The sequence below is a fragment of the Sorex fumeus genome, unplaced genomic scaffold (assembly GCF_029834395.1).
Source record: "Sorex fumeus unplaced genomic scaffold, SorFum_2.1 ptg000009l, whole genome shotgun sequence".
In the NCBI taxonomy this organism is placed as follows: Eukaryota; Metazoa; Chordata; class Mammalia; order Eulipotyphla; family Soricidae; genus Sorex; species Sorex fumeus.
Window position 1 is genome coordinate 24,666,750 of NW_026606066.1, and position 25,507 is coordinate 24,692,256.

General features: G+C 38.6%; 1 protein-coding gene across 5 annotated transcripts in view; it reads right to left on the reverse strand.

Annotated features, from left to right (window-relative positions):
- Positions 1-25,507, reverse strand: part of SLC25A12 (solute carrier family 25 member 12) — a 193,422-nt gene that overhangs the window by 26,043 nt on the left and 141,872 nt on the right. For all 5 annotated transcript variants that reach the window (XM_056110183.1, XM_056110182.1, XM_056110187.1 and 2 more), the window contains 7 exons: positions 25,309-25,448; positions 22,133-22,279; positions 18,996-19,134; positions 18,287-18,380; positions 15,306-15,390; positions 4,955-5,036; positions 3,094-3,252 (listed from right to left, as the gene is read on the reverse strand). In XM_056110183.1, coding sequence (XP_055966158.1) covers positions 3,094-3,252; positions 4,955-5,036; positions 15,306-15,390; positions 18,287-18,380; positions 18,996-19,134; positions 22,133-22,279; positions 25,309-25,448 — 846 coding nt within the window. The remainder of the gene's footprint in view (positions 1-3,093; positions 3,253-4,954; positions 5,037-15,305; positions 15,391-18,286; positions 18,381-18,995; positions 19,135-22,132; positions 22,280-25,308; positions 25,449-25,507) is intronic.

Consider the following 25,507-nt stretch of genomic DNA (forward strand, 5'->3'; position numbering starts at 1 on the left):
TTGTATGTAAATTTCATGACTTCATCTTTTCTAAGAGCTACATAGTACTCCATTGTGTAGATGTACCAAAGTTTCTTTAACCAGTCATCTGTTCTTGGGCATTCAGGTTTCTTCCAGTTTCTGGTATTGTAAAGAGTCAGCACTCATTTATAAGGAAGCTCAATTGCAATTAAAAAGTCAATTCTAACTATCATTTAAAAGAATCTCTAAAAAAGTATAGGCCCATTGTATTTTTGTGTACTAATATTTATCAAACTTAAGACATTTTGAAACCATCCCCCAAAACAAAGGAAATAATTATTTTACTTAGAAAATTAAATTTCCCAGGCAGCAAACTGGAAAAAAAATACGTATATATTAAAAATGCAACATCTGTAGATATTCACAGGACTCAGCTCACTAAAGCACACAGATTATCCAAATTGTTAGCATACTTTTTTTGCATACATTTTATACACTGCTAACAATAAACATTTTCTATCCCTTACATCACCCAGCCAAGGGGGTTAGGTATGTGTTTGTACACTCACTGCTGATCTTAAGCCTACTTTGAGGATACTGCTGAGTGATTTTCTGTGAGTTGAGAGCCAGCAAGTAATTTCATACATACAGGCTACTGTCAGTCAAAATGAATTATCAATGACAAACACAAATCCACACATACCTTTAATTTGTAGACGACTGATTTAAAAGAACATATCAGCAGATGGCAGTCTTAACTTTCTAACCCTCATCATTATCAGGGTCTATTACTTTTAATCTAATTCCCATACAACTATGTCAGCATGAATATGTGTTTCACAACTTGCCTCAATAAGGCTCATGGGAATTTAATAAACTACTGATTTATGTCATTTTATCATTGTTGCGCCTGTAAAGAAATTTAAGCTAATCTGTCAACAATCTTGTCAGTCATTTGACAGAATAATGGACCAGTTCTAAGCAAAATATAACAATCTCAATAATCATAGTATTTACATACAGAACTTCTACAATCATCTCCCTAATACAAGAATCCAACTCTTAAAAAAAAAAGAAAAAAACCCTGATTTTATCTGCTCTCATCATGAATAAAACTAACAATCTCTCGACCTTCTGCTCTAATGTACTATATTACTATATTGTATTACTTAATTAACATTGCATTCTTTTTTTGTTTTGTTTGTGGGCACATTTGACAGTCCTCAGGGCTTACTCCTGGGTCCTTAGGATCACTCCTGGAGGTTTTAAGGGTCCCAAGGATTGAACCTGGGTCAGCTGTGTACAAGGTAAGCACCTTGCCTTCTGTACTACCTGTGTAGCCCCTAATTAATACAATATTCTTAAGTGAGTATCTGTAAGCAGCCATCACTGAAATGGCTAAACTGTGCAGTATATATCTGGATTCCTTGCAATTGAAGTTATTCCTTTTAGAAGTATCACACACACACACACACACACACACACACACACACACACAGATTCAACAAAGAAAGATTTAAAATGGCAGGGGTGGGGGTAAGGTCTTAGGTCCTCTCAACCCTCAGCTTCCTTTTAAGTATGAATATACAGATTTCAACACAGTTTCAAGTATTCACACGCACCCACCAGATTCAGGACTGTGCCTACCTCTTCACACAGAGCACATGCTATATAGCTAAAATACAGGAGAGCTAGCGTTTCGAATGAATGAATAAAATTAATACTTTCATTCTCAGCAACATAATATATGAGCCTAGATTGATTTCAGGGTGACTCTCTTCTTATTCTACATATGAATGCCCAAATAGGAATATCCTCAAAACCTTCTATTGAAATATAATTGTTATATTACAATTCATTTGAGTATTTTTCACTTGAGTATCTACACATTATGTTTTTATCCTATCCATGAGAATAAAGCCTTGTTCAGGTCCTGTCTTTCTGTCCTAGGAAGATGTTCTAAGCCAAACAATTCAACAGAGCTCGAATGAGCTAAGGATAAATGAGATTGTGTGTGCAAACAAACAAGTACAGTAAATTACATTAATGCTCTGGACTTGAGCATGTAGAGAGTATTTTCAAAGAATTCCAAGTGGCGCCCACAGGGATTAAAAAATTAATCTCCTTTGCAAAAGGAAACCCCAAATTCTAATGTGAAAACACGTACATGAAAGTCATTCCCTTTCCAAAGAGACAAGTTCCTACAGAGCCGATGGGGGTGGGGAGAATCCTGCATGGGGCTGGGGCCTCTGAAAACATACGCTAAGCCTAGAGTTGGTGGTAATGTTCCAGCAAAAGAAAATCTGTCTGTTTCTATTCAGGACCCAGAAACTACGGGGGAGGAAAGGAGTAAGAATGTGACTTGAAGTCAATTGTTTTCTTTTTATCTTTCTTTTTTCTTATTTTCTTTGTTTTGTTTTGTTTTAGGGTCACACCCAGTAGTACTCAGGGCTTAATTCTGGCTCTGTGCTCAGGGATTACTCCTGGCAGGGCTCAAGAAACCATAGGTGGTACCAGGGATCGAACCCAGGTTGGTGGTGTGTAAGACAAGCACCCTACCCAGGGTACTATCACTCCAATCCCAAGAAATCTTTATAACTGACTGTGATTAATTAATTGTATTTCTTTTCTTCCTTTTTTTTTTTTAAACTTCAGATGACTCACTGGAAGAGGCTTATGAATGGTCACCTTAAAAAAGAGACAAAAACATAGTATTTCTGTAGTGGCTAAAGGGTAAAGTCACCTTCAACCTGCAGACTGGTTTCTATTTCACAAAGGGGTGCATACCTTCTTTTAAAAAAGAAGCTCTTATTACTCATCTGTCTCCTTGTAGTCCACCTGCAGACATGTGCCTCAGTTTCTAAGATCATTGGCACCACAGACCCATGTTGGGGCAAGTGTAGGATCTCGATTCCAAGAAATATAAACAGTAGAAAGAAGGAATGAAGGTCTTGTTTATAGACTAATATTAGTCGTTACCAGCAAGAATGGTAAAAAGAAAATGAGAAAATAAAGAGAAGGCCTGAGTCTGACTGGGCCGGCTATGCACTGAGTTTTCCTTTTAAGTGACTTAAGATCCATTGCTGGGAACATCAAAGCACAAACAGTAACAATCGAGATTCGCTTACTCACCCCGGTACAGTCCGAAGAAACCCTCATAGCGCAAGACTTTCTTAAAACAGTCAATGCTGTTTTTGTACATCAGCTCGCCCACTACAGAGCCAGTGCCACGCTGGTTCTGCATGCGGGTCTTCACCAGGTCGATAGGATAGACTGCAGTGGCTCCCACAGCTACCAAGAAAACAATTTTTAGGCTTAAAAAGGAACACAATTAGCAGGACAATAAATCTCATCTCAAAGGAGCAGAAGATAAAATAGAGTATCTACTCTCAAAAAGGAGACTGTTTAGATAAAGGGTCCCTGGTACTTCTGGGATCTAGAAATGCAGCTGCTTCTGCAGACAAATAAATCATCAGCAATACTAGGCAGTCAACAGTTGACTTTCTAAGCTAGTGAACTATTACCTATAAGGAATGTCTTTACTCCCATCAGATGCCTAAATTCATACCTGTTTCCCCATAAGATAAGTATATATCTATATGTAGGTATATACAGGGAGTTGCAATATTTCAGAGGTGCTGGGGATAGAAACCAGGGCCTCATCCCAGTGAACATACACTGAAACAATGAAGTACATTCTGCGCCAAAAAAATGTGAATTTCAGCTAACATTTTTTGTAAATTAGCCTTAGTTACAATCCTAATTTTAGAACAAAGCTCAACATATATTTTGCTTTGATTTTGCTTTGTTTTAAAAGGGCCATACATTAGAATTTCTTAGGAATGAAAAACAAAAACCTCATTATATTTTTCAACTGAAGAAAATCAAACTATACCTTGTACGTTCTAAAACTAAGACTGAAAAGAAAAAATCTATCATTCCAACAGTTTAGACTTGTTTTGTTTAATTATAAGGATTCTATTTACATTTAATTCATACATTCCTTGATCTTCAGGCCACACCCACCAGTGCTCAGGGCTTACTCCTTACATTTTTCTGCTACTACTATTGAGTACACAAGGAATCACTTCTGGCAGTGTTCGAAAGACCGTAAGGGGTGCCAGGTATGGAACCTTGATCAGCCATATCTAAGACAGGTGTCCTACCTGCTGTACTATCTCTCTGGTCCAATCATAAGTATTTTAATCACGCCTTTAGGTTTTCAACAAAACAACTTCACAGTCTATACATTTTCTATCGAGAGTATTAATACAAAAAAACACCTCTCAAATTCTGGCTAGGAGCAGGAAGGACAGGTTTATTGTAAAAAATGAACCACCAGTCTAAACATTCTTCAATCAGTGGAAGGGGTGAGAGGTGCAAAGAAAGAAATACAAGAAAAGTAAAAGCAAGTCACTTTGAGGGTTTGTTTTATTTCATAATAAAGCTGTACCTCAAATTCTGATTTCCTTCTAGTCTCCACCCCCAACTCCATGAACACAGTCTAATAATTCTCCATTCTACTGGCTATAACCAGTAGAATTAAAGTGAGTGTGGCACTGAATTCAAGATTCTCACAGTGGGGCTAGAGCAATCGCAGTGGGCAGGGCGTTTGCACGCGGCTGATCCGGGTTCGATTCTCAGCATCCCATATGGTTCCCCAAGCACTACCAGGAGTCATTCCTGAGTGCATGAGCCAGGAATAACCCCTGTGCAATGCTGGGTGTGACCCAAAAAGCAAAAAAGAAAAAAAATAAAGACTGTCACAGTACTGCAGAGGCGTGGTCCTGAAGACAGACTGGAACCCACAGGGCCAAGGCCCCACTATGACAAGCCCTCTTGATCACAGGCAAAACATAAAGACCCTTCCAAAAGCCCTGTAGTTCTGTCCTGCGGGAACAATGCGCTGCACCTTTGCTGATCTGTGTCAACCTAGTGAGATAATATTACATTCACACAAGCTTTTGGAACAGCACGGAGACATGTCACTCACCTCCAGCAACAGAGCCCAGAGTGAACCTGTAAGCCGACTCGGCAATCTGCAGCCAGACAGGCCTGCCGAGACCATGAGATTGCTGTGGGGGAGAAAGCACGCAAAAGCACTTTTGAAAAAGCATACAGAAACTGAAAAGAAGAGACAATCTGGCTATTTTTAAGATTTTAAAATGGATACCACTATTATTAGCTTCCGGAAACCATCTTCAGAGCTGGGGAGATAACTCAAAGGACAGGAGTACATGCTTTCTGTGTAGCAGAGCTGGGTTCAAGCCCTTGCACCACATGGTCCCTTGGGCATGACATATGAGATACCCAAACAATTGTGCTTTTCTCATTTATTTTTAAAAACAAAACACTGCCTCATTTTTCTGCTACTACTAATGAGTACACTATCATTCTATAAAAGTGAGTCATCTAGATAAACATGTCAAGTATAAACTCTTTCCCATGTCTCAACTTCAATCAACTTAAAAATCAAAATATCTTTCCAAAGTGCACAGAAACTAATTTGATTCTTTTATTGAAGAATACTGACTATAATATACCATGTCTTGTGGCTGAAAGTCATATGTCTATCAGTTACTTTGCGTTGAGACCTAAGGCTGTTGTTTATGCCTAACAACTATTATTAAACAGCCTACAGCTTGCATTTTGCCTCTCATCTATCAGCCACAGAAATCCCATAACTAGAATTACTAAAATTATATGAAAAGTAAGGTCAAGGTCTTCTCTTTAGGCTAAATTCTAGTTTTAATAATAATAAATACTATTATTTCAAGATTTTAGAAACTCTACCCTTTTATTTATTTTATTTTATTTTTGGGTCACACCCGGAGATGCACAGGGCTTACTCCTGGCTCTAAACTCAGTGATTACTCCAGAGGTGCTCAGGGAACCATATGGGATGCTGGGAATCAAACCCGGGTCGACCGCATTCAAAGCAAATGCCCTACCCGCTATGCTATTACTTCAGCCCTCTACCCTTTTATTTCTGGCATTGCAATTTAATGACTAAGAATGATTTTTCTGACACATATTGCTGTGCCTTTGCTCCCCTAGACCAGTGTGTTCCCAACTGTCCCCACAAAGGAAACACCTGGTGGGCTTTAAAGAATAAACCCCTGAGACTGGGGCTTGTTTTTAAAAGGCTTCCAATCATCGGCGAGAGCAATAGTACAGAGGGTAGGGTGCTTGCCTTGCATGTGGCTGACCCAGGTTCAATCCCTCCCTGGCCCCCAATATGGTCCCCCAAGCCCCATCAGGAGTGATCCCTGAGCATAGAGCCAGCAGCAAGTCCTAAGTACTGCTGGTGTGACCCAAAAACAAAAAGAAAAAAGGCTACAATTATTCTGCTCTGTAGTTAGGTTGAAAGCCACTGTCCTAGATTCATAACATAGATTTATAATTCTAACATAAAGTCTGTGATGAAAGAAAAGCAAAGAGGAAAATCCCATTGTGATACAGAATGCTTTTTGTGGGTATTCATTTTGTAGCATTAAGAATCCAAAATAATATGTGCCAATCTAGTGCTTGTTCATTATGAAACTATCAACTATGCCATGTATATAGTCTAAATTGAAGGAATAAAATATTTACTTTATCATTAATACTAAAAGAAGGAAAAATAATCTACTCTAATTTGCTTTTATCTATGCAATCTCTTCAAAGCTCAGATAATCAAGTTAAATATGGCAAAGTCAGACATTTACAATTTGAGAAGCAGAAAGGTTTTATCTACTTTATTTTGTAAATGTTAAACAATAAGCATATGTTTTAATCAAAACACCCAATCTAAATATTTAATTGACTTCAATAGGCAGGGTCCTTTATTTTTATTATTATTTAATACTAGAAATGTTTTGTGCATGGCACCCTTCCAAGAATAGGACTGTGAGACTCCAAAGAACACATTCCTAAAAAAACAGCCCTGAATCCAAGGTTAAATAATGACAGACATTTATCTTATTAGATACCATTTATCTTTAATTTCCTTGAACATCTTTCCTTCCTTAGTTTCATCTTATCTCTTATGACCTTGATACTAGTGGAGATTTAAAACCAGTTATTTGGTGAATGTCCTTAAATTTGGGTTTTGCTGATGTTTTTTCAGATAAAAAAAAATTGGTAGAACTATCAGAGGCAATACTGTGTAACCACTTCTTATGTGGGGAACTATTTGCCTTGTTCAATGACAGATTTTGTGAACTTTAATGATGGTGGTATCTGACAGCTTTCTTTGTAGGGGAGATGCTTTTCCCCACTTATAATCAGTAAGTATAATGCAGGAAGATAGTAAATATATCATTTCTCATAAAAGAAGTCTTGTGTCTTTATTTAAAAGTTTGATGATGTTTTGTGACCAGAAATATGCCATAGGAATATAGCTTTTTAAAAATTGTGTAAAATTTTTTTACTTCTCAAATCTTTTTTTACTGAGGTATCAGAGTTTACATTTATATGGATACTATTTGTTTATACTTTCAGTGCTGTGATACCATGTTCATTAGAGTGTCACAATCCTGAGACCATTATTTCGGGTCCCATTCTCCCACCTCAGCACCCTCTCAGTTCATAGCTCTTAGGAAGAGACCTCTAAAGCTCATTGTGCTTGCCTAGAATTGTGACACAATGAACTCTAGAGTTTAAAAATTAAAAACCAGGGGCGAGAGCAATAGTACGGTGGGCAGGGCACCTGCCTAGCATGCAGCCAACCATATGATCCCCAAGCCCTACAAGCAGAGATCCCTGAGCATAGAGCCAGGAGAAAGCTCTGTGTACCACTCTGTGTGGGCCCAAAACAAACAAATATGTGATGAAAAGTTAATATAAAACTCTAGAAACATACCTTTACTTTAAATATTATCATTATGTTTTATAAGTCTCAACTATCCTAATATATCCACTTATTATAACTCAAGTAAAAAGCATAGCTCTATTACATCTAAAATTGAGTTTAATACTGGGAAGAAATGAACGTAAAAATATAACACACAGTGAGATATTATCATGATCCTATAATATTTTTACCCTATCAAATTCATTCAGCAACTGCATAGTTAACCATTATGTTTGATCTCTATGCTATAACAAAAGTTAGCCACTAATAATGAGGTTGCTATTTTTATTTGAAATCTGCACTGTAGCACTGTCCTCCCATTTGTTCATCGATTTGCTCGAGTGGGTCCAGTAACTTCTCCATTGTGAGACTTGTTGTTACTGTGTTTGGCATATCGAATATGTCACGGGGAGCTTGCCAGGCTATGCCATGCGGGCAAGATACTCTCAGTAGCTGCCGGGTTCTCTGAGAGGGGCGGAGGAATCGAACCCAGCTCGGCCAGGTCGGCATCACGCAAGGCAAATGCCCTACCACTGTGCTATCACTCCAGCCCTATCTGAAATCTAATAAGGAATAAATAAGATATTTTAATATAACTTTGAATATAAGTCTAATTAGTTTTTGGTCTATAGCTGGCAATGGTCAGGGGCTGTTTCTGAGTTCAGTACACTAGGTTGATCTCAGCAGTACTCAGGGAACTATGTGGTGCCTAGGAGTGAACCCAGAGATCCCACAAGTTAAATCACCCTCTGACAACCCCCCTCCACCCTCACTGTCCCCCAATCCTAAGCCTAATTTTGAATCATGCACACAACAACAAACACTATGCCAAAAAGATAACTACTTCAGGTTCTGCTGGTACAATGCTCTTCAACTTTAAAATAATGTTAAGGGCCAGAGAGATAGTATAAGGCTTGAGGCTCTTGCCTTCCACACACTGCTGACCCTGGTTTAAATCCCCAGCACCACCAAGAGTGATCCCTGACCAGAGGACCAGGACTGATCCCTGAGCACCATGAGAGTGGCACCAACTACCCCAGCACACCCCCAATAGAAATGATAGGGTTTGATTCAAGAATAATAATAATAATTTTAGACCTTTTAGAGAGTTGCTGTTTCCCAAAGGAAAAAGTACTTTACCAGGGACTCAAGACCTGTACACTCATACAATTGTCAAAAGTCTGATATGTTTCTCGCTAGTCATCAGGGAGATGCAAATCAAAACAACAATGAGAATCATCTTACACCAAAGAGACTGGCACACATTCAAGAGAACAAAAGCAACCAGTGTTGGTGTGGATGTGGGGAAAAGGGATGCTCTATCACTGTTGGTGGGAATACCCACTAGTCCAGCATCTCTGGAAAACAATATGGACTGTCCTTCAAAAACTAGAAACTGAGCTCCATATGACCCTGCAATACCACTTCTGGGAATACATCCAGAGGATGCAAAAAAGCACAATTGAAATGACATCTGTACCTATATGTTCATTGCAGCACTGTTCACAACAGCCAAAATCTGGAAACAACCCAAGTGCCCTAGAACAGATGACTGGTTAAAGAAACCTTGGTATATCTATACAATGAAATACTATGCAACTGTTCGGAGAGATGAAGTCATGAAATTTGCTTATAAATGGATAGACATGGAGAGTATCCTGTTAAGTGAAATGAGTCAGAAAGAGAGGGACAGACATAGAAGAACTGCACTCATTTGTGGAGTATAAAACAATATAACATGAGGCTGACACCTAAGGATAGTAGATACACGGGACAGAAAGACTGCTTCATAGCTGGAAGCCTGCCTCATGAGCAAAGGGGAGAAGGCAGATGGAATAGAGAAGGGATCACTAAGAAAATAATGGCTTGAGGACCCAGTTGGAATGGGAGATGTGTGCAGAACGTAGATAAAGGACCAAACATGATAAGCTCTCAGTATTTGCATTGCAAACCATAATGCCCAAAAGTAGAGAGAGAGAGTATGGGGAATATTGTCTGCCATGGAGGCAGGGGGAGGGTGGGAAAGGGGAGAGGACATACCGTGGATATTGGTGGTGGGGAATGTGCACTGGTGGAGGGATGGATTTTTGATCATTGTGTGATTGTAACCCAAACATGAAAGCTTGTTAACTATCTCACAGTGATTCAATAAAATTAAAAAAAAAAAGAGTCTGATGTGTTTCAACCTTCTACAAATACGTTCTCTATGATATCATTACATGGATGCTGACTCAGCAAATTATACCCACAATGAGATAACAATGTATTAAACGTCAATCACTCCAAAGTGGGCTGGAGCGATAGCGCAGTGGGTAGTGCGTTTGCCTTACATGCAGCCAACATGGCTGACCCGAGTTCGATTCCTCCGCCCCTCTCGGAGAGCCCGGCAAGCTACCAAGAGTATCTCGCCCGCACAGCAAAGCCTGGCAAGCCACCCGTGATGTATTCAATATGCCAAAACACAGTAACAAGTCTCACAATGTTACTGGGCCCATTCGAGAAAACCAATGAACAATGGGAGGACCGTGACCATGACCGTGACTCCAAAGTACCTACAAAGATAAGATAGTCACACTATGAACAGGACAGGTGGAAAGGTAACTTGACAAAGGTCTCACTGTGAGATAAGGAAGCATCTCTGGCATCTCCTTTGTATCTTCCATCATTCCTGAAGTCAATCATTTATAGGAAATCACTGTTGGTTTTGGTTTTGTTGTTATTTTGGTGTTTGGGCCACACCTAGCAGTACTAAGGGCTTATTCCTGGCTCAATGCTCAGGGATCACTCCTGGTGGTGCTCAGGGAGCCAAAGGGGTTGCCAGGTATTGAACCTGGGTCAGCCACATGCAAAGCAAGAAGCCCTATCCACTGTACTATGTCTCAGGCACCCTGTGTGTGCTAGAACACTCCTGCCAAAGATTTTAAGTATCTAACCTCACTCTTTGATTTCAGTTACAAATTAATTACACGCATATACATCTAAAATATATAATAAACTTATATTTAATATACATTTAACTAAAAACAGAAATTACAAAAGAATGAGATAAAAATATAATCTTAAAAGTTTTACTAAAGCCAAAAAAAAAAAGAAAAAAAGGCTTTTGTCAGGACTGGGAAATCAAACCCATGTGAGACATGTGCTCTCCCACTCATTCACAACCCCAGCCCTGAAAAAAAATCTGGTATCACTTCATCAAATCTTATACTGATCTGTTTATAACTGATATGCTTATTAGCTTTTTAAATGTTGGCTGAATACAGTGAGGTTAACGCCTCTGCTTTAAAGAGTTGAAAACAAGCACAATCTTGATCTTTCATGCAAAGATGATCTTAACATCATTTTTTTGTGGGGCGCAGGAGGGAAGGTGGTGACTGAGCCACACCTCAGTGGGGCTGAGGTGATATCCCTCATTTAGTACTCTCGGTTCATTGCTGGCATGCTCCATGGACCTCCTGTATGAAATGCACGTGCTCCAGTCAGCTGTGTGCTATCTCTCCAGCCAATCTATAGTTTACTTAAAAAAAAAAATTTTTTTTTTGACTCACAGGTAATGCTCAGGAGGCCTGGGGTGGTGTGGGGAAGTCCCACAGGCAACTCTTGGGTTCAGCCTAAGGGCCTAAGGATGCAATGCTGCTCAGGACCTGCAGCCAGGCTCACCCTAGTGGTGTGGGGGGCCTCAGAGGCTGCAACCAGCAATACTCAGGGGACCACAGGTTCCAGGAGTCAACCCCAGGCTACTGTACTATCTCCCAGCACCCCAGATATATTTTAAGGAAATTCAAGACAGGGTATTTTGGCTTAAATATTTTAATCTTTTAAAATAAATGTGGCTGTTATGCTACTAATGTAACCTAGTTTTAACTTCTGAAAGCACATGTAAACTTTTTTGCATAAACTGGAATTCCTCAACTATATAAAACTGGATGAAAACAAACCTCATTCTCATTGAGTATGAATTATTTTCAATCATGACTTCTTACAAAAGAACATGTCAGATTAAGACTCACTGAATAAAAGGGCTATGAGCCCAACTAAGAATCAGGTAAGCACTAATTCCCTTATTCATAGAAAAGGTTTCATTTGTGTTCAACCACATATATTTTCTTTATGCTTTCTTCCTTTAAATAATGTTTATAAGTCCTACAAAATCCCATGAAAGCTAAAGGATTATAGTGTGCTTTAATTCTTAGCTAAAAATAGATTTAAAATATCTTAAATACCTTTTGAAAGAAATGTCACCTCCACCCTTATTAAATAGCATTAATTTTTTTAAAATACAATATATGGTTACGGAAGGTTCTTTTTTTTCAGGCTTTGCTATCACTATAACTTATGGTTCACTTGTATTCAGGTATGCAAATTAATGTAATTAATGCTATGGATTTCACCTCATGAATATTCATAAGTTGAATGCGCCTCTTGCTGTCATCCCTATTAATGACTATGTACTGAATTTTCAGCATTTAGGCTGAAAGAAAATACTCAGCACTAAGAAGATCGCCTGCCGTGAGCAAATGGGCCAAAGGAAAAGGCACACTTTCCCCTAAGGTTATGATTATGATCATGAAGGTGATATTTAACAAGATTAATTAAGTGTTTTTCAAAGCAAAACAAGAATTGAGAGTCAAATGATTTTTAACCTATTCCCTAAGCACATGTGTATGATAGGCTATGACTTGAGATTTCATCTGGAGAGAACTTTCATTTTTGTTGTTAAATATGCCTTGTCCGATGAGTAAGAATTATTAAATTAGACAAGATCATGTCAGTAGGCAAGTCAAGAACCTGCCCTGACTAGGCTGCCTCAGGCAGCAAGTCGTCAAAAAAGAGAACCAGCTCTTCAAAGGCACAGCAGTCACGGAGAAAAGAGAAGGAAGGAACAGCTGGACTTGTTCTATACTGATCATCATAGGTAAAGGAAAAATTTGAAGGTTACATGTTATACCAAATCAAATTAATGATTGGGAATGGAAAAGTAAGGCTAGGGAAACTAAACTTCTCTTATCTACAGTCCACGTTTCTAATTTTTATGGCAGGACAAGAATTCAATATTCTTTTTTTAAATTTTTTATTAGTGAATCACCGTGATATACAATTACAGACTTACAAATTTTCGTGCTTGCGTTTCAGTCATGCAATAATCGAGTACCCATGCCTCCACCAGTGCCCATTTTCTACCACCAATGGTCCTTGCGTCCCTCCCACCACCCCCACCTCATCCCCTCCACCCCATCCTCCTCAAAACACTCAAGCACAAGAAAACACAGGAATGTGTAGATTTACATTGCATTTCATATGATTTATTTACATATATTACTGCACTGTCCTCCCATTGTTGATTGATTTGTTTAAGCGGGCACCAGTAACGTCTCCATTGTGAGACTTCTTGTTACTGTTTTTGGCATATCGAATATGCCACGAGGAGCTTGCCAGGCTCTGCTGTGCAGGCAGGATACTCTCAGTAGCTTGCTGGGTTCTCCGAGAAGGGAGGAGGAATTGAACCCAGGTTGGGCGTGTGCAAAACAAACGCCCTACCCACTGTGCTATCACTCCAGCCCAAGGAGCTGTGTATATGACGTAAAGTTGAAAAATCATTTTACTAATGTGTTGGGAGAATCCAACCCAAATTGTTTTCTAATACTTATATGTAAGTGGTCAACAGCTTGTATATAGTTTTCAATAGAAACAAAATGATTTCTCGAGTTGCAAATTTTTGGTTTGGAAGGACTCCTAGTGGTTCCCAGGAAATCAATTTTAAGTACATAAACATTCAAAAAGGTCCATCATGGGTAATTTATCTCATACAGTTGAAAAATATGTGATCTACAGTAATGGCTATTTTTCAAAAAAATTATTAATTGTCTTGCACACAGCCAATGTTGGTTTATCTGCGGTACCAGATATGGTCCTCTGAGTCCCACCAGGAGTGATCCTTGAGTGCAGAGCTAGAAATAAGCCCTGAACACCACTGGGTGTAACATCAAAACCAAAAAAATTAAAAGATTATCACCCATTCTGATATAGGGCAAAGTAAACTTGCTTATTATAATTTTTTTAAAGTATGGGTGCCAAAGACAAAATGTGTAAAGCTAGCAATTTTAGCCTGACTTTAACCTCAAAAATGCTCCATGCTCAAAAAATACATTTTAATCTATAAAAAAGCTTTATCATACATCCAGCAAAATACCAATATAAGATATAAAAGCAGTATTTCTTTTACATTTTCAATTTGCTTCAACCTGACATCAAAGTTCTTGTTTATTATATAAAATAGAAGTTGAAACTGTAATTTATTTTAATTCCAATTTGTTTTAGAAGCAGAACTACCATTCCATGGACCTCAAATAGAAGAAAATTTTTGCATAGCTTTGTCTAAGTTGCTGATGTTTTAATAACCATCCTTAACATTTAAAAAGTTTATTATTTTAGGGGCTAAAAGGACAGTACAAGGGTGCTATTTAATTCCTGGCATGACATGGCCTCCTGAGAATCACCAGGTATAATCCTAGAAACTCCTGAGCAACACTAGGTATGGTCTTGTGGCCCCCAAGCACCTCAGAGATGACCCCAGTGGTATCCAGCATTTTAGGACCCAAGCAACACCGTAAAACCTCAGACCCAATGGTTGACTTGTTGGGACTCACTGGCTGAGTATCTGGGAACCGTACTCGGGTCTCCTGAGTAGCACTTTAGAGGCACTCGCCCCCTGCCCCTCCAAAAAAAACCCCTCACCATCTCATCTCCCTTTCCTTCTCTTCCCGTCCCTTCCCCTACTCTCCCCTCTCCTCTTCCACACTCTCTTCCTCTCCTCTCCCCTGTCCTCCTATCCTTTCCCCTCCACCTCCCCTCTTCTCCCCTCCCTCTTCCTTCTTTAATTCTTTCCTTCATTCTTTCTTTGTTTTTGGGCCATATCCAGTGGTGATGGGTACAGATATAGCTCAGGAACTATTCCTGATGCTATACTCAGGAGTTACCCCTGATGGTGCCCCAGGGACCATATATGGTGCTGGGCACTGAACTAGAACTGGCTGAGTTGCAAGGCAAGTGCCTTAACCCTGGAACTATTCTTAGGCCCCAGTTGTTGCTTTTTAAAAATTATAACCTATTAGGTATAATTTGGGCCAAAGAGTTATTTCGCTATATTAGAAACCATATAAGCAGGTCCGATGATACAAAATGAACTTAACAATAATCTTTAAACATGACTAAAAAAATGAAAAGTCTACTAATTCCAGGATAAAGAACGTCAAACACATGTACATATTTCCACTCTGATCTCTGTCTTAGTAGAATAAAAGAAAATAACACAGACATAAATCTAGTTATCCTATAAAAATACTAGAGTGGGAAGGGTAAGAGTAGTTCCATAAAGATAATCTTTGAACTAAATTCTTTTTCTGCAAAGTAGTTTTAAACATTCATAGATGCCAGAAGCTTTAGGCCATCAAAAATTGTACTTATTACTATTCCAATATTTCTGACAGTGTCTATTTATGAGACTCCTTACCTGTCTCTGAAGTTCTGCCAGGTTGTAAGGTAAGGCCCCCTCAGCCAATGGGGCTATTCTCTCAATATCTGCCAGAGTCAAACGCCTTCAGGCAAAAAGGGAGAAAAAAATTGATAAACTGATAAACTCCACATACCAAGATCATCTTTCTTCAAAAAAAAGACAGAGAATTATGATTTAAACTTTGTATTTTCCTATTCACACAAATAATTTCAGTGAGAAATAACATACACAAAGACTCAGAGAAATAAGGTGTAATATTTGAATTTAATAAGGCCCTATAACAGAAAGTAAAAGTGAAGAGATCACTTTTTCCAGAAGCAAAGTTCTGAGAGTTAATACTCACTAGATGTATTAGCTTAGTATACATATTTAAATGTGTAGGTGAAAAGTATCTTGATAATAAATAGAAAACTAATAAATACTGATTGCCTTTGGGAAAAGGGACAGAATATCAGGGAGACTTTTTATAGTATACTCTTAAATTGTGAGTTTTGAACCCTATGAATGTACTTTTTTTTGTTTGTTTTTTGTTTTATTAGTGAAACAGCGAATGTACTCTTTAAAAATTTTTTTACTTAAAAGTAAGCACATCCCAACCAACAAAAAAAAAATAAAAAAAAATGTGGAGAGGAAATTAACAGGGACTTCTCTGAGAAAGGTAAAGGCCCTCCCGTTGATCGTCGATTTGCTCGAGCGGGCCCAGTAACGTCTCCATTGGAGACTTTGTTGTTACTGTGTCTGGCATATCGAATACTCTCGGTAGCTTGCCGGGCTCTCCGAGAGGGGCGGAGGAATCGAACTCGGGTCGGCCATGTTGGCCGCTTGTAAGGCGAAAGCCCTACCGCTGTGCTATCACTCCAGCCCACTCTGAGAAAGATCAACAGATGGACAACAGGCACATACACACACACACACACACACACACAAATTCTCATCATCACTTATTACTAGGGAAATCCAAATCAGGACAACAAGTTATCTTAACCAGTGAGAATGGTACAGATCAAAATACTGGGAACAATCTATGTTGGTGGGAATGTGGTGAAAAGGAACTCTCATCCAATGCATGTTGTCTAGTTCAAACACTGTGGAAAATATTATGGAGGATTCTTAGTCAACTTAAAATTGAACTGCCACTTGACCCAACAATTCCACTATGGGGATCTACCACCAGGAAAGAAAAATCATTCATTCAAAAGAACATATGCACACTGTTATTTACTGCAGCGCTCAATACAATAGCTAAGATTTGGAATGAACCTAGACCTCAAACAATAGAAAGTGGAACATGAAGATAGGGTATATATATACAATGGAACACTATATAGCTGAAAGGAATGGTGAAATCATGCAATTCATTGCAACATGAATGGGACTGGAAGGGAATTTGTTAAATAAAGTAAGCAAGAAGAAAAGGGACAAACACAGGATGATAACATTTAGCAGTATGTGGTATTTAAAATACCTGGATGAGGAAATGCAATGGTTTAAAGGTTGGTGAGCCTAGATCACCCTTGGCCCCAGAGTATAGGGAGGAGAAAGAAAAAAATCAAGTGGTGGGGGTGGGTGAGGAGGCTGTCAAGGGGGTTCAAGTATATAGGTGGTGTTAAGGAATGATAAAGCCAAATATGCAAACCAGAGTCAACAATACTGAAATAATAAAACTAAACTTTAGTAACCAAATTTTAAAAAAGGTGCCTGTGAAGATGGCAGGCTGGGGATGGGGTCAGTGTGTAGGAGAGGGAACCTGGAAACACTGGTAGAAGGAAATTGACAGTGGGAGATTGGTGCTGGAACACTGTCCAAACCCAACCAAGAGTAACTTTGTAAAGCATGGTGCTTTAATAAAATAATTCTTTTCTTAAAGTGAGCACAACCCAGGAAGCAGACAGAAGGTGACTTCAGATCCATTTTAAAGAAGCACTATTGGAAAGCACTTATTTTTATGAAGGAGTATCGAAACCTTACCCAATAATGTGAACTCTAAATGGAGGAGACATGTCCTGATATTTCATGCCAATCACCAAAGACTGGATAGTATATGATTATCATTTCTAGTTCAACAATTCATTATGTAGCATGAAAACAGTAAATTACCCATGTATATTCAATATTGTTTAGTTCTCAGTTCTAGGGATAAAATATAGTTCTAATTTCATATATTTCTGCAATTAAAGAACCACTAAAAGCAACTGAAAAAATAAATAATGACATATTCTAAGTCCTCTATTCCAGAGGTCCTGCTGGATGCCTTCAGAAAAAGGCATTTTTCTTTTGCATCTGGTCTAAGACTTAGAAAATCCAACAGTCTCCATCTGCTTTGGTTGTCTAAGCCTATAAAACGGAAACATAAAACATTTGAGCTTTTCTATGATAGCAATTATCATGATAATATAATGGCCATAGCTCATGAAAATACTATTCTCCAACACAAAATACTCAAGATACCAACCAACTAGTGATCTTTCACCATGAACCAAAAAGATGATAAGATTCTTGAACATGCAACCTCAGTTAATTTTACAAATTCAGGCAAATTTTCACAAATATTTCAAAATTCTAGTACCCTCCCAGAGAACCCAGGTTATATCACTGCTTTCATCTCTCCTTTTATCACTTCCTTTCCTTTCTCTCATTTTTCTCCCTTCCTCCATTTCCCTCTTCTAGGCCTCAATCCCAGACTCCCTAACTTTACTGCTCTCCACCCACTACTTTCCTCCCCCTTATTTTCTTCTTTCTGCCCCCTCCCCTACCGCTGTGTCCCCCCCACACAAGCCTTACTGTGTCTACCTCCTCCCCTGTTTCTCATATCTGCATGTCCCTTGTTCTAAAAATGTATACACCAAATAAACTATTGTCAAAAAAGTACTGAAAGCATATCGCTGCTTTCCATGTTAAGAGACCCATCCCAAAATAAACGACAAAGAATTATTTCTTTCATAATCAAATAATTATTTGTAACTGTAAGGAATAGTTACCCTGTAGCATTATATAAGTCTGCAAGCTGATACAGGATATCAATTTCCAGTGGGGTGACTTGTCCATAGCGGATGGCACTCTGGGCAAATTCCTCTATAAAAGAGAAAATATTTTAAGATTTTAAGAGATTTTTATTCTCCAACATCTTATATCTCAGCCGACTCTAATTTTAAAACTAAAGGCATTTCAATATTCTTAATCTAAATACCTAATATAAAAATAACTGAACTTACGAACACTGGCAAAAGATAAAATGGTAAGATGATGAAACATCAAAGAAAAAAGATAAAGAAAAACTAACTTCAAAGATGAAACAATCTCTTTAGGATCCTCTCCTGTTTATTTACTTTGGTCTCCAGTGTTACAAGATAAAATAACTGGTTGCTCGACGGCCACCTAAAGGAGTAGGCGTGCCCATCTTTTTTGTGGAACTCCTTTTCTTAGTACAAACACCGAGCCACTGACCTGTTTGACAGACTGGGCCAAAGTTCTTTTCAAAACTGTCAAAGCCACTTTTCTATTCCTGACCTCAGCATTCCATTAAATCCACCTGGATTTTTGAGGCCAATCTTCCCAAGTGAAATATACAGAGATATGGTAGCATAATTTCTAGAGTTGTTTCAAAATTGCACATTTAGCTCAACCTCATCCATTTAAGCAAAAATGCTGAGATTCATATATACATATATTTATGTAGCTACATCTTACCCTTTGTGACTTCCACATCTTTCCTTGTGCCAGCTAGTGTGCTATATATCTTACGAACAAGCTCCATGTTATTCAACAAAGAGTTAAATGCATTGAAGTAGGAGAAGCTAACCTGGTGTGATATACTTCCTCCAGCTGCCTAGGAAACGACAACACAAAAAGTTTGAGAACAAAACCACAAGGCACGTTTATGAACACTGCACAGTTTTCAAAGAAGATCTAAGGAATCTTTAGTGTTAAAATGTTTAGGCCCCAGTCCATAAACACAAGGAAAATAGGGTACTAAAATGCTCAGTGCATCTGATGCCCTCAGGGAAGTCTACGCAATTTAGGTTTTAAGGAAGAAAGCAACATCTGGAAGTTGGACTTCACGGTTCATCTACCTATAGGGTCAGAAACAACAAATATAATTAACATAGATCAAAAATAATGGTTAGTTAAACAGGATTTGCAAGACCCTCAATTACAAAACTCCTGCTGGTCCTGGATAAGCCAAACATCAATGTATAATAAAAAGTGCATTTTCAAAACCTGCTTTTTTTCATCCTACACATACACAGAAACCAGTAGTCTCCCTAAATTTTAGGACTATTTCACAACATTAGCTTTCTTAATCTGTAGGGGCTGTTTAGGTCAATGTTACACTGTTACCACATTATTTACATCTATGCTGGTCTTTAAATTTGTATCAAAAAAAGTTCTATCTACCAAATACTTCAAAACTCTAAAAAGAAAATGTAGAAAGAATTTATTTACCATAAATCTGTCTTTAAATGGATCAGCACAAAAAGGGCTCTTTCCTACCGGGGAAGGGATGGGAGTTAGGTGGCCTCTAACACCTCTGCAGTGAGGAGCTCATTTCTCCTCTTGCCCGTCACTTGAACTTAAACTCAGAAACAGTTTTCACAGTTTCAAACAGTCAAATTTTCAAGTCAGGACTCAGAGGAATATATATGATTAGACATTTTATATTAAAAATACAAAGAAATGCCTATGGTTTATGTTTATCAGTGTAAAAATTATTTATTTATTGGTTTCGGGGCCACACCTGTCTGTACTCAGAGCTTACTCCTGGCTGCAGCATGGTTAAGGATCACTCCTGGCAGTGCTCAGGGAACTACATGGGGTGCCAGGGATAGAATCCATTTAATACATGCAAGGCCAGCGCCTTACCCACTAAACTATCTCTCTCCAACCCACCAGTGTAACCACCATAATCATAAAAGTTTATTATTAATAGAGTTGCCACCCAAGAACCCATGGCCTCCCACACTGATGGATCTGAGTACTGAATCAGATTGGCCACGCATCACTAGAAGTAGTCCAGGACCCCTGAGTAGTGCTTAGAGATCCCCCCACCCCCAATAAAACAATGGTGTTGTTAATGATGGGCAAATGTACCCACCCCTCAAATACATGATTTAACCCAAATACTGAAGGTATTTGTTATTACCCCGAAGCTGGATAACAGTAATCAAAAAGTAGGGTTCAAACTATTTAATAATTCCTCTCAGGACTGAAATGGCACTTGGTAAATTGAGGCTATGATAGGTCTGCCTGACCCAGTTGGAAAAAATTACATGATCTCCTTACTCCAGGGCACTGAGCAAATCCTCTTTAGAATTTTCTTTCCTTATTTCTACCTTTCTTTTTCCTCCCTTCTTTCATTATTTTGCTGGGGTCTGATGTGAGGGTAGAAAAGTGGGAGATGGGTGGCAAGGAGGTGAACTGTGTAGGAGAAAGTGACATGCTCCATGTTCAAATTCAGAGAAGAAAAAGACCAGAGGTTGATCTTTCTACCCCCGTCTAAATCAGGGATAATGATCTTCAGCTGAAACAACAAAAGCATTCATTGGCTTCCCTCCATTTAAAACAAGCAGCGATCCAAAACTTATACATAAGTACAACACATAAACAAGAAAACTGGTAAGTGAGGAAAGTTTCTCCATCCTGTGTGAGGAAGTGCATGACATCAGTTTGCCATTGGTCCAAATGATTACTTTATAAAGATCAGCAGCTTGACAGCATACCCAAAAGTGTCCAGTTGGTGCAGACTGAATGCACAGGAGAAGGGGCAGAGAGGAGTGAGCCAGGGAGGCTGATGCCCACATCGTCCCTCCACACTTTCTAGCATAGCTGTGGCTATCTAAGTGGGGTAGAGGTCACTGAGGTAGAGGCCCTCTAGCAAACGCCACTTTCTGTGCAGGTAAAAAGGAAGGAGCAATCCTTACAGCAAGACTTTGCAACCTGGCTTGCTCTTTGAGCCTGTGTTCTCCTTCGAACACATCTCTCACTTGCTTGTCTCGTTTCTTTGCTTGACTCTTTCTACTGTGGAGAAGCCTATGTTGTCTCTCTCATACATGCACTTCTCCCTCTCTTTTCCTTCACATCTTTCTAAATAAGTCTCAATAAAACCGATCTTGCTTCATTATAATGCTGAGAGAGAGAGAGAGAGAGAGAGAGAGAAAGAGAGAGAGAGAGAGAGAGAGAGAGAGAACAAAAGTGCTTTCCATAGAGGCAGACTCTGGGTGGGGAGTGAAAGGAGAGAAACTGGGGATATTGGTGTGGGAAATTACACTGGTGTTGGAATATTGTATAACTGAAACCCAATCATGAAAATTTTGTAACTGTGTATTTCACAGTGATTTAATACTAATACTAATACTAATAATAATTTAATTTTTAAAATAATAATTTAATTTTTTTAAAAAAACTACCTTACCTCACTAAAAAAGAGACATACACACACACACACACACACACTTATTTATTTATTTATTTTTGAAGCTGGATAGAGCGGAAAGACAGTAGTACCCGGAAGAGTCACTGCCCACTAAAGAAGTCAGTACACCCTTGTCTATAAACACCTTCATTCTTTTAATGGGACTCTAAATGGAAATAAATTGGAAAATGTGGGAGCAAGATGGTGGCACGGATAGTGGCACTGAACAAAACTACAATGGGAGGAAGGAGTTACGATTACCCCACATCCCTGACACACACCATTTTACTTTCTACCAACAAAGCATAAAGTTAGAACAGTTGAAGGTCATGTGGATGCAGGGAAGCAAGTCAGGATTCAACGGTTCAAAAGGTTTAAGGAAACAGCACGTTGAATTATTTGCATTTTTACTTACTGAAACTAAGTTCTCTTCCACAAAAGGAGTAAGCATGTGAGACCGAATAGTAACCATGATGTCACTGAAGTCCAGACCAGAAATCATGCCACTCTTGCTTTTGTCTTTCAGTGCAAAGGCTTGTCTTGCATGTTCCAGTTGTAGCTCCTGGAGGGGAGAGCCAGACGCAGGCAGCCGTTTGGTGAAAGCACATCCCAAAAGTATGTTGTGGAAAGGATAGTCACTTTTCTCCTGAGTGTACTTAGAGACATAAACACTTGTATGCCTCTGAATTTACAATAATTAAAATTTCTTTTAAAAAACATGTTTTCTGAAACTGTGCCACCTATTACTTCCCAGGAAGAAAGAATCACAGCATGGCAAGAAGAAAAAGCAGAAGGAGAAAATCATCCTATCTTACTTGAAAAATTTTCATCATTGGAAACAGCAGGTTTTTGGTGTTTTTTATCATTCTTTAAAGTATTGATTTATTCTCTCCCAGTCATTCAAGAATATAAAACTTAAAGTTTTTGATTCATTTTAAGTTAAAAACATTAAATGTCAAAGCCTGTCTCTCTGTTTCTCAATTAGAGATCATTTTTCAAATTTTTTTTTTAAAAAAATGACCCAGTGAGAAAGTCTACTGAATACTGGAAGGACAATATTTAGCAATGTTACATGAAATGATGAAATAACTGGTGTTCCGCTCTCTCTCTCTCTGCCTGGCTTGGGCACAATTACTCATAGACTATAAACATTCGGAATATCTTTGAACTTCTGAACTATTGAGAAACCAAATTTTTTAATAAATCATAAAAAAAAAACACAAAGTACTGGCAAGATAGATTAAGGGCTGGCATGCATGCTTTGCAGGCTAGAGACCCAGGCTCCCTGTTTCCACAACCAACTGGCAGTGGCGATCCCTAAGTATCACACTTGGAGAGAGACTCCAGAACATTATCAGATGTGCCCTGAAACAAAAAACTCACAAAACCAAAAAAAAAAAAAAAAATAACAAAAACTGTCAGTAAGGGCTGATAGTACAGTGGGTAGGGCGTTTGCCTTGCAAGCAGCCGACCCGGATTCGATTCCCAGCATCCCATATGGTCCCCTGAGCACTGCCAGGAGTAATTCCTGAGTGCAAAGCCAGGAGTAACCCTCTGTGCATCGCTGGGTATAACCCAAAAAGCCAAAATAAATAAATAAAAATAAACATTTTTCTTAAAAAAGAGTGTCAGTAAAACGAGCAGTACTAAACAAAATTCAAAATAAGAGCAGTTCTGTCAGGGGGCCTGAATGATAGTACAGCAGGTAGGGCATTTTCCCTGCACATAACCAACCTGGGCTAGAGCCCTGGAACCACATATCGCCCCCTGACCCCCACCAGGAGTGATCCCTGAGCACAGAGCCAGGAATAAGCCCTGAGCATCACCAGGTGTGGCTCAAAAGCAAACAAGCAAAGAAAAAAAAAAAAAAGAGCAGTTCTGCCTTGGAGACCTACAGCATAATCAAATCAACCTGTTATCACAATGTAAGAACGTAACAATACCATCAGCTGTGATTTCACACTATCTACAGCTCTGGAAATAATATCCGTACAAACTATATTAATATTGTAACTATTAATAGGTAAGAATATATTATATTTTTATTATCACTTATCAATGTTACTTTCTCTTATTTTTGTGTATGGTACCAAGGATTGAACCCAAAGCCTCACACCTGTCAGGCATTCATTCTACCGCTGAATCTCATTCTCATACTGAAAATATTTTAAATAATTTTAATATAAGTCTCACCATTTATTAATTTTAAATTCTTAAAGACTTTGTGGTAGCTCAATGACAATATATTTTTTTTAATTTTGGGCGACACCCAGCAGTGTAAAGCTTAATCCCAGTTCTGTGTTCAAGAATCACTCTTGGCAGGCCTCAGTAGACCATAGGAGATGCAGAGAATTAAACCCAGACCAGCCACATGTAAGACAAGCACTTTACCCTTGTACTTTTTCTGTCTCCCCACTCCCTGGCCTAATGGCAATTTAATTTTTTTTTCTTTTTGGGTCACACCTGGCGATGCACAGGGGTTACTCCTGGCGGTGCTCAGGGGACCATATGGGATGCTAGGAATCGAACCTAGGTCAGCCGTGTGCAAGGCAAACGCCCCACCCGCTGTGCTATCACTCCAGCCCCCTAATAGCAATTTAAAGAATATTAAAATTGTTTTAGTATGAGTTTGTCTTCTAAAATTCATTGATGTACTGTCCACTGTCCTCCCATTGTTCATCGATTTTGCTCGAGCGGGCCCAGTAACATCTCCATTTTGAGACTTCTTGTTACTGTGTTTGGCATATCGAATACATCACAGGTAGCTTGCCAGGCTTTGCTGTGCAGGCGAGATACCCTTGGTAGCTTGCCGGGTTCTCCGAGAGGAGCGGAGGAATCGAACACGGCTCGGCCGGGCTGGCTGAGCACAAGGCAAAACGCCCTACTACACGCCCTGTGCTATCGCTCCAGCCTAATTGATATACATATTTCACAATTTTCTTTGTATAATATCAACTAATAAATCAAGTCCATTTTTAGAATCATATAACTCCCAAAATGGAATCAGGAGGAAAGAGAAAACCTGAGCAGTCCAGTAAGTGGTAAGGAAACTGAACAATAAAACAAAAATACCAAAAATAAAAAGCCCAGTTCCAGAAAACATGAAGGCAGTGCATTCCTAACTTCAATAACTTGAAATAGGTACTGCAATTTGTATTGATTAAACCACATTCATATGAACCAGCAGTGGCAGATGTAGGCGTCAATGTGTTAAAGTAAATTACAAAGCTACAGTAATCAGAACTGTGTGCTACTAGAGTAAAATCAGTCTCTCACACCAATGGAATAGAATTGAGTGCAGAAGTAAACCTCGGATCTATGGGCAGCTAATTTATTTTAAAAAGCTAAGTATTTTTTCTTTTAATAGATAATTTTCTTATTTCATTTCATAAACATTTAATACCTTCTTCTTAATACTATTAACAAAAATTCAGAGCTGGGCTTGGGAGAAGGTGTAGGAATGGGAAATTAAGAAAGGGATGAAAAGTCACAAGAAATTGCTATTTCTTATAATAAATAATTTAATTAAACTAAAGGAGAATGAGGGGGATGAATGGCATATATTTTTACAGTTATGAAAATTAAGCTCACCTGGAGAAACTGTGTGAATTCCGTGTAGTTAAGGTGCTTCTTTCGATTATGCCCAAAATGTAGTCGGATAAATTCACAGTCCCAGTTAAAAGGGATATGATGATGAATAATAGTCTGTCCAAAAATCTCTTTGACATTTTCTTAAAAGGGAAAAATAAATAAATAAATTATGTCTGAAATAAGTAGTATATTCCACTGC